This window comes from Lolium rigidum, chromosome 2 (genome assembly GCF_022539505.1).
Source record: "Lolium rigidum isolate FL_2022 chromosome 2, APGP_CSIRO_Lrig_0.1, whole genome shotgun sequence".
NCBI lineage: Eukaryota > Viridiplantae > Streptophyta > Magnoliopsida > Poales > Poaceae > Lolium > Lolium rigidum.
Genome location: NC_061509.1, coordinates 242,715,034 through 242,725,151, shown reverse-complemented (window position 1 = coordinate 242,725,151; position 10,118 = coordinate 242,715,034). Strand labels below are relative to the sequence as shown.

Below are 10,118 nucleotides of genomic sequence, written 5' to 3'. Positions count from 1 at the left end.
TCGAGCAAAGGCCATGAGTGGGTTCTGGCCATTACAGACTATTTCACTAAATGGGTGGAGGCCGTCCATATGAAGTCAGTGGCATCGAAAGATGTTATCAATTTCGTGAAGGAGCATGTCATTCATAGATTCGGGATTCCCCAGACTATCACGACCGATGGAGGTTCGGTTTTCACTTCTCGCGAGTTTAGAAAGTTCTGCGAGGACATGGGAATTAAGCTGATCCGATTGTCTCCATACTATGCTCAAGCAAATGGGCAGGCTGAAGCGTCCAACAAGAGCCTTATCAAGCTGATTAAGAGGAAAATCGACGAGCACCCTAGACGTTGGCATGAGGTATTGTCAGAGGCTTTGTGGGCTTATCGCATGTCATGTCATGGAGCGATAAAAACCTCGCCATATCATCTGGTCTATGGACAAGAAGCCGTATTGCCCTGGGAAATCACGGCTGGGTCGAGACGGATTGCGTTTCAGAATGACTTAACTACTGAAGAGTATGCAACCCTGATGAGTGACAGCATTGAGGATGTAACGGAACTTAGACTGTGGTCGCTTGAGAAAATTAAAGAGAACAAAGCCAAGGTAGCTCGCGCGTATAATAAGAAGGTGAGACCAAAGGAGTTCCACGTTGGTGATCTGGTATGGGAAGCTGTGCTGCCGGTGGGGACTAAGGATAAAGTGTATGGTAAATGGTCTCCAAATTGGCACGGGCCGTACAGAGTCGACCAAGGTTCAAAGGGTAACGCATACATGCTCGAGGAGCTGAGCGGCGAGAAGTTCCCAGTGGCTATCAATGGCCAGCATCTCAAGAAGTATTTCCCAAGTATGTGGGATGATGGGCAGTAAAATATGGGGGCCGATGTATGAAATCGGCCGGTAAAAAAAAATTCGCAAAGTACAGCTGATGCACAGACATCGACTTTAGAATAAAAAAGCCGATGCGCAGCCATCGACTCTAGAGGTTACCGTTTGAATTTGGGGAATGTCTGCTTGGACCTGTCAAATTAGGTAACTGAGTTTGGCCTTATTGGCTTTTTATGGTGAAAGACCGATGCGTTGCTATCGGTTCTTGGTGCGTGGACTTACTTTGACAATTGGGAGAATCAAATTGGACAATCGGAGAAATCGAATTGGGAAACATTCTTCATTGATAAGAGGATTTTTTACAACTAAGAGCCGATTGCTCTCAAAAGGATGATCTACCACCTAAATTACTACTACTAGCCCTATACTAGTAGTCCCTAGCCTAGGGGCCGTCGCTGCCCTCATCGTCGCCGTCGTAGCTGCCGTCGGCGCTGCTGCCGGCGACGTCTTCGTCGGCTGCTCGAAGCCGCCTGGCGGGAGCTTCGTCTTCTTCATCATCGTCGCCGTCGTCGTCATCCTCCGACCCGGCGCGGAAGCGCTTCACCGGCGGGTACTCGTCGGAGGAAGTGTCCTCCTCCGTTTCCTCATCCTCCTCGTCGGAGGAGATGTCTTCGCCCCAGAGAGCGTCGTCGTCGCTCTCCTCCTCCAAATCCCCATCAATGAGGAAATGGAGGTTGTCTTCCCCGTCGGTCAGGGATTCATCATCCTCTGACCAGATAGAGAAGTCCCAGTCCGCCTCGTCCCACTTCAATGGGGCGAGGGCCTCGTACGCCGCCATCAGGTCGTACTCCGGCGTCGGCTCACGGGAGGAGGAAGAGAGGGAGGAGAGACCCGAGGAGGCAGAAGAGGAGGAGTCCATGGCAGAGGAAGGGGGTTTTTCGGTGGCTAATGCAGAGCAAGAGGATGAGGAGGCGATGTGGAAGCGAACTGCTCGGATGAGTTTAAATAAAGGGGATATAGTGGAAGATAATTCAATGTTGTGGCAGTTTCGAGGATGCGGTGCCAAAACTGTCAAATCGTGTAGTGCGGAGAAGTTGAGAAGGCAAGGCATCATGATGAAAGGGCACTGTAGCGGTTCTGCTCTGCAACACATGACCCGATGAAGGAAAAACAAAGTGGTTTTGGAATTATTATTGCCAAAACCAGGGGGGCATGTGTTATCACCAGATTTTGGCCAAATCAGAAGATGGGCCGTAATTGAGATGGGCTTGGAGGATATGTACATGAAGTGTCTCTGAATCGGCCTCGTGCGAGAGTTTGGGCTAGATTGCCCGTGTATTTGTACATTATGGTAGATCGCATCTTAGTTTAGAATTAAGAGATAGAGTTTGGTCGTATACGACTAGGTTTATTCCAAAGATAGAAAGTCCCCGGACTATAAATATGTACCTAGGGTTATTGAGAAAGGAGGACGATCACGTTCACAACAAACACAATCTAGGCGCATCGCCACCCCTTGTTTCGAGGGTTTCTTACGGGTAAGCATCATGCTGCCTAGATCGCATCTTGCGATCTAGGCAGTATCGGTTTATTCGTTATTTGGTGTTGCTCGTACTGAAGCCTTGTTGATGGCGAGTAACACCCTTATCATAGATGTTTTGGGGCTTGCATCGATGCTTTTCTGAATATGTTTGCTTAGCTATACTGCCCCTCGATATCTAGCTGCCTTTACACCTATCTTGGATGTAAGGGCAGCACCTTGCTTCATCTTTATTTAGTAGATCTGATCTGTTATAGTTGTTCCTTGTTCTTCAAGGTTTAGTTTGATATCTGCATAGTTAGGCCTTGCAAATGGGTTGAATGATCCAGTAGTGCGCAAGGTATGGTTTGCCGATCCAAGAAGGGATGTTCCGGGAATCGACTCCATGTTGGTTTTTAGGCCTCCTCGAGGACTAGTTTTCCGTTATCTTTCGTATCTGCCAGGCTCAACTACGTGTAGGACGTTCCGGTTATGCGGTGAAAGCCCTAAACTGTCGTAGATTGATTTAACTTGGTATTGATGAAGCAGGAAACCCATGTTATCATAAGATCCAATACGAACCATGGGTTAATCGGCTCTTTGAGCCGATTCAGCGAGGTAACCCGAGAGCCGATCGAGGCTCATTTAATGTTTACGTGTCTGCCATGCAGAAACTAATCGAAGCAATCCAACACCTTCCCCGACCAAGTATAGGTCAGGTGGCACGCCCTTGCAACCGCCAGGACGTGTGCCGGAGCATTGCGGGCCGTTGCCCGAGGGACCAGGGCCCACCAGCAGTCCTGGGAGCCTCCCGGCTCTCCGTGTTGCTCGTCGCTGCTTGCCGGTGGGTTTTGGCAGGCAACAGATAGACGCGGAAATAGACGAGGGTGATCACCGCCGTACGTGGGCGTTGGTGGCCATGGCTGGTACTGGTAGTGTGCGACTTTCTGATTTGTTACTTGTAGTGTTAGTGAATAATTAAACACTACTACTAAGTGGGGCCGATGATCCTGCCTCGGCGTAAAATAATGGTGGTGTGTCGCTTTCGTGCGTACCCTACCAGGGTAGCGTGTCGAATTTTGGCACGCTACTATTAAGTAGGGCCTATGCTCTCTCCTCGTCTCAAAATAATGATAGCGTTCCTCATTCATGGGTAGGTTACTAGTATGATCTTACTAGTAGCGGGCTTGGTAGCAAATCTTGAGCCCTCTCCTAGTATGTTGACACATATAGCCATTTTTCTGCAAGTGATCCTACATGAAACCTAATACATGACACTAGTTGGAACATGGAGTTGAAATTTTTGTTCATGGTCTTCAAGAACGGCCATATCACACTTGCATACCCACTGTGATTAGATTCTTAACACTAAAAGAATAATTCTCAATGCATCCACCGATATATGAAGACCTCTTTGGCAAATCCATCAAAGTAGTTGCATAGTTAGCACACACACACATATTCTGCTTGCTTACATTTGAAAAACTAAATTATTCGTAGTTTTCAACTCATCAAAGAAACAACACTTGTTATCTCTAGATTTTCACCATTTGTGCAATTGAACATCTTTAATTAAGATATACTATTATTTGTGGCTAACTATAACAAACTTCAATTTTTACACGAATCTTGCCCCATTAGATGTTCCTATGTGGCCATTATATTTAACTTTCTTAGTTCTTAGGGCCAAGTACATTGATCTAATAGAACAACCATAGATTAAATCATACAAGCTATGTACATCTATATTCTTTATCCGTTGGCACTACATATTTACATTTTTTTCATCTCTTGCCATTGCATATCTGCTTCTCCCCTCATATATATTTCTCCTAACCACACCCCATCATTTTAAAAACATCATAAACTAAAATGTAAGATTGTGTAATGACTGCCCCTTAAGTTTTTTTTGTTGCGAATTTACTGCCCCTTAAGTTGTGGTTCTCTGTAATTACCTCCTTATTTTTGTGTGAATGAGGCACATTTTAGCCCTCGATATGCATGCATTATGTATGCATGTAGGAATACTCCTGAATAAGACTACCCACAATGGGAGTATCATAGGTAGTATCATGCATTCCATGCATGCAAAATGCTGATGTGGCAGTGCAATTAAAGATGAGAGAGAGTGTACTAGTATCATAGGTAGATACCGTATCATAGCACATACTACTAGAAAAAATAATGTCAAGTAAATCTTGTGCACATATTTGCATTGAGATTCTACAAAACAATTAATATATGGAGACTATGATACTAGTATATGATACCATGCATTGTGAAGATATTAACATGTAGTAGTATCATACGCATGATACTTCTATATGATACTATGCATTGTGACTAGTCTAATATCGCGTTTTGCATCATTGCTCCGTGCGATGAACATCGGAGCTGCATGAGTACGAATGAATGTTGTCTGGCGTGCGGGGAAACGACGGGCCAATGAGCGCGCGTCGCCGCTCGCCGTCGGTCCAGACGAATCAGCCAGCTGCTTCCCACCGAGTCAACCGAAAGCCATACCTAGCGGAAACAGAGGCGGCAACCCAACCCAACCCAAAGCATGGGCCGTATGGTCAGGAAGGGTACACGAAACTCCGACCTGCCAGTGCCATTCCACGCGCCAAGATCGAACCTATAAAACCCACCCAAAACCGCCTCCAAAACCACACCCAGACACGTACACCTCTTCCACTGAAGATCTTCAGCTATCAGCAAGCTGCCACTTCTTCCACTAGCAAAGCTCCAAGAAACGAAAATGGCCGCCACACACACGAGCCACGTCTTCGCGCTCGTGCTGCTGCTGAGCCTCGCTCATGGCTCCCTCGGAGCCGGCAGGAGGCTGATGGAGCTGTACACGCCGCAGCCCAGCGAGCTCCTCACGTACCACAACGGCACCGTGCTGCGCGGCGCCATCCCGGTCTCCGTCCTCTGGTACGGCCGCTTCACGCCGGCGCAGAAGGCCGTCGTCTCCGACTTCCTCCTCTCGCTCACCGCCGCCTCTCCAGCACCAACCCCGTCCGTCTCGCAGTGGTGGGGCACCATCGACCAGCTCTACCTCTCCAAAGCCAAAGTCACCGCAGCACAAGGCGCGAAGACCATCACGCAGGTGACGCTCGCGAGGCAGGTCTCCGACGAGCGGTGCTCGCTCGGGAAGAGCCTCAAGCTCTCCCAGCTCCCGGCGCTGGCGGCGCGGGCGAGGCCCGGCAAGGGCGGGATCGCGCTGGTGCTCACCGCGGAGGACGTGGCCGTGGAGGGCTTCTGCATGAGCCGCTGCGGCCTGCACGGGTCCGTCGCCGGGGCGCGCGCGGCGTACGTCTGGGTCGGCAACTCCGCGACCCAGTGCCCCGGCCAGTGCGCGTGGCCGTTCCACAAGCCGGTGTACGGGCCCCAGGCGCCGGCGCTGGCGCCCCCGAGCGGCGACGTTGGCATGGACGGCATGGTGATGAACGTGGCGAGCATGGTCGCCGGCGCCGTCACCAACCCGTTCGGCGACGGGTTCTACCAGGGGCCCAAGGGGGCGGCGCTGGAGGCGTGCACGGCGTGCCCGGGGGTTTATGGTAGTGGAGCGTACCCCGGGTACGCCGGGAACCTGGCGGTGGACGCCACGACGGGGGCGAGCTACAATGCCAATGGCGCGCACGGGAGGAAGTACCTTCTTCCCGCGCTCTTCGACCCGGCCACGTCGACGTGTTCGACCTTGGTCTGATTACACTCGGAGGGTATGTAAACTCTGTGAGGATTTGTAGTGGTGAAATCAGCAATCTGTAAACTCTGTGAGGATATGTAGTATAGCACCAGTGTATAGAGTATTGGAGTGATGTGAAGATCATGGTAAAAGGTAAAATGAGATGTTCTATTTTGAAATGCTCTGTTTCTTCACTTGCGTTGAGTGTAATATGCACTATTTCTTCAATTGCGTTGAGTGTAATATGCACTATTTCTTCACTTGTCTGTAATATTCACGGAGCTGTTGCCCGATTGGGTGACACTTGCGGGTGCTGCTCTGGGCGATCCCAGATTGGATGGAGACGATGAGGAACGGCAGCTGACACGTTCAAGGTTGCTAAAATTACGATGAGGGCCACCAGAGAGAGCTTCCGTTGGGTGATTGGAAATAGGTACCGTGGTTTCAGAATTCCATGTCTAGGTGAATTGTTTTCCATTTGGGACAGCGGTAACGCCTGAAACTTTAGACCTAAAACCAGGCAACCAAATTACTTGAGTTTTCTCTCTCCTAGCAAGGTATTAGAGTGAATTTCAATTTTTACTCTCTAGTTATGTATTTGTGAAACTAATTACCCCTTCGAGTGAAAAATCGTGTAGATTACCCGTTTTAAAAGCTTTGAACCCTTGTTTTCGGATGTGTGTCCATCGGGCAAGGTGTTAGGTGATCATCGGGGTCCAAAAACATCATGACGATAGCGAGGAACGGAACATATGGATTAAAGAAGTTGGGACATAATCGTCCATGAGGCTCTCCGATATTTACATAATTTGTCGATTATCATCGACATATCTTGCCTATGCTATCTAACAATAACAATAAAATGCCAAATTGGGGCTAAACATGTTTAAGGTCTCCTAAATGATATGTTTTGGTAGAAGTTTCACTAAATAAGGTAATATGTGTCACAAATGCACAACTACAGGGTAAAAAGTGGAATTCACTAAAGGTATTATTTGTTGAACTTGGTCTATGAAGTTAAATTTGTGGATCATGTCTCATGAAATTATTTTCGGTCCCAAATGGTTTGGACACGTGGTTTGCTGGTCTAGAGGTGAAAGCGCATAGAGCCCCCATGTGTGTTTTTTGTAATTAATGACAATCCCTATGGACTAATGTTTGCATTGAGTCGTATGTCTAGGAGTTGTCCATAGGCAATGCTTGAACTATGAGTTGGCTTCAAGGTTGCAATACGAAGAAATGAGGTGCAAGTTCAAGATGAGTCAACTTGGAGAGCTCACATGCTTGAAGCTTGCCATTCATATGTGTTCATGGTATATGAAATTGCACCGAAGAAGAAGCTCATCCATAGTGGAGTATGGGGGAGCAATCCGCAAGACCTCATCTTCAACAAGCAAGCACAATCAAGAACGGTGTTTCATCTTGTTGCGGTCAAGATCGTCATCATTGATCTCAAGTGGAATATGAAGGGTTATGTGGTGACCCTGCATACCACTGCATGTTGTAGTATGCCAGTCGTTGATATAATATTCACGAAGTACCATTCCGCAAATATTACATCCCTCAGAGTAGTACAACAGAACATAGCAGGTCCATAACTCATTCATTTAATATTACAATAATCATACACATATCGTCTCGGAGCTCCTCTTGGGTCTTAAGAAGGATACTCCTGGGTTCGAGGCGAACCCAACATAGCTTACAATATAGATGTCTCATTAAGTTGTACATTTATTCTCTCGAGCAGCTAAATCCTAAGAGTTCGGGCTGCTCGGCTACTACTACTACTACTTGATGTTTCTAGGCTTGGTCTCCTCCGGAAGCCTCCCCGGTTCCGTAGACGATGAGGTAGTCTACGCCTTCGATACCTCCAGAGGGGTCTGGTTCTTCATAGCCGATGATCTCGGCTCCTTCATTGTTGTCGTAGTCCTCCTCCAGACGATTCAGACAATCTAAGCAAGGGATTTAAGAGTGGTATGAGTACGAGCGTACTCAACAAGTTCATTATAGATAAGAGGTGTTTAATGCTCTAGCTACGATATTAGACCAGAAAGTCTAATACCAATGCAAGTTTTGATAAACATTTCTTCAAGAGATTGCTTTTATTCCAAAGAGCTATGTCCGTCGACCTTCACCGGTTTACTAGAACTTCATGGAGCTCCTTTCCGTCCGCGTTCGCAGCTTCCATATCCCGGAACAGGAGTGACAGGTCACGGTTCTTTACACTCGCGAGAGGTGTGTTGCTTTACCCATAAGAGATCTTAACCTTGGTGCCAACCGGCAGCTTTCCCGTCCACACTTCCTTCGGTGTGAGGCCCGGTATAAGGTCTAGCCAATCATGTTCCTCCGCTACCTCGAACACCCACCCTTTGTTGCATGCCCCGACCCTGGGTCCACGCCGGTCCCATTATTCCTGTAGATTTCAAGGTGGACCCCGACCACGACGACGAGTCTTGGGCTCTACCATACACTCCTACGCCGGTAGCTGCAACCCATCATAGACCGCATTACCGTGGGGAATTAGAATGGGATCCCCACCCTCCGGTTGTTCCGCAAGACACAACTGCTACGGTATGCAATGCATTACCGTGGGGAATTATAATGGGATCCCTACCCTCCGGTTGTTCCGCCAGATACAACTGCTACGGTAAGCGCATCCGTTGATGAACGAGAGGTGGAAACACTTTTGACTACTCCGTCCCACTCCGGATCTTATGGTTAACACGGGTATTACGGCACAAGAATCACTGGCGACATTTGTTGTTTAATCCTAGATGGATATAAACCCTTGCAATGGAACCTCCACCATATCAACACAATCCATGGTTCCATTGCCCACCACATAGTCATATTCATAGTTATGAAAGTAGTGGTTTTGGTTTTTATGCAATAGTGATAATCATAGTACTTTGCAAGTAATTTGATAGAAATACTCAAATGATATGAGCAAGTGATGAACTTGCACGAACACCGCAAAGTTTTGCGGTTGGATGGTGTGGACTGACCTTTGTCCTCTCGTCTCTGAAAAATAGCATCATTGTCCGATAAGGGCAATGGTTAAAGAAGCAATTATGCATGATTCCAGTTTTAGGGTTTGTTTCCCTTCCGATGTCGTTGTTATTTCATGTGAGAGGTTAATACTAAGAACAACTTGTAGATACTTGATTTAGGGTAAATACAACCTTGAAATATTGTCAAGGTGTTTTTAAAGTCCAATTGCATTAATGGACTTATTTTCATTTTAGAAAATAATATGTGTGATTTAATTTATTATTTAAATCATCAAAATAAGACTTATTCTTAATTGTCTTCAAAAATTCTGTTTGGTATTTTATTTAAATAGAGAATTTTATGCTGATCAATTTTCATATTTTTAATTATTTTTTTAGAGCCATATTCTATTTTCTAAAATTCTTTGAAATCCTCACATAAATGGTATTTTGGGAAATGCCCAAATTGCCCTCGGGCCCACCTGTCAGGGTGAACCCGAGTGGGTTGGGCTCAACCCAGCTGGCCTGGTCCGGCCCACTCGGTCGCCCGCACTTCCCCTCTCTCTCCCCTCGCGAACCCTAACCCTCGAGCTCTGGCGACGCGCGCGTCGCCGCCCCTTCGCCGAATTTTTCCGGCCAACTCTGGCCATCGCCGCCGGTGAGGTGGAGTGCGTCTGAACCACCGTTCGACGTCACTTCAGATCCACCGCGCCGATTTGCTCTTCGTCGCCACTTCGTGTCGCCCCCAATCCTTCTGCTCGTCTGGCCGTGGAGATCCACGGCGATCTCGTCGCCGCCGACGTTCCTGGAGACGTGGCGCCGCCGTGGCTTCGTCGCCATGTGCGCGAGCTGCCGTGGCACCACCATGGCCTGGCTTGGCCTGGCGCCGCCGTGCTCCGGCGTGTGCCGCCATGGCGCCACTGTTCTGCTCGACTCCAAGTAAGTGCGCCCCCTTCTGCTCCTCTTCTGTGCCTGTTCTACTTCCTCTGCTAGCTCTGGCGATGGCCCTCCTCCTGTTGGAGATGCCGCCATGCCGTGCTGCCACTGCTACTGCGCTTACTGCTGTGCTCTGCTTGCCATGACCACAGCTTCTGTGGCCATGTCTGTGCTTATGCTG

At 48.1% G+C, this 10,118-nt stretch overlaps 1 protein-coding gene across 1 annotated transcript; it reads left to right on the top strand.

The window, feature by feature from the left end:
* The first annotated feature begins 5,053 nt into the window (after window positions 1-5,053).
* On the top strand, window positions 5,054-6,190 carry LOC124688425 (protein EXORDIUM-like). Its single transcript, XM_047222104.1, has one exon. It carries the CDS (start codon window positions 5,082-5,084, stop codon window positions 6,030-6,032), a length of 951 nt encoding a protein of 316 aa, XP_047078060.1. The 5' UTR covers window positions 5,054-5,081; the 3' UTR covers window positions 6,033-6,190.
* Window positions 6,191-10,118: the final 3,928 nt, after the last annotated feature.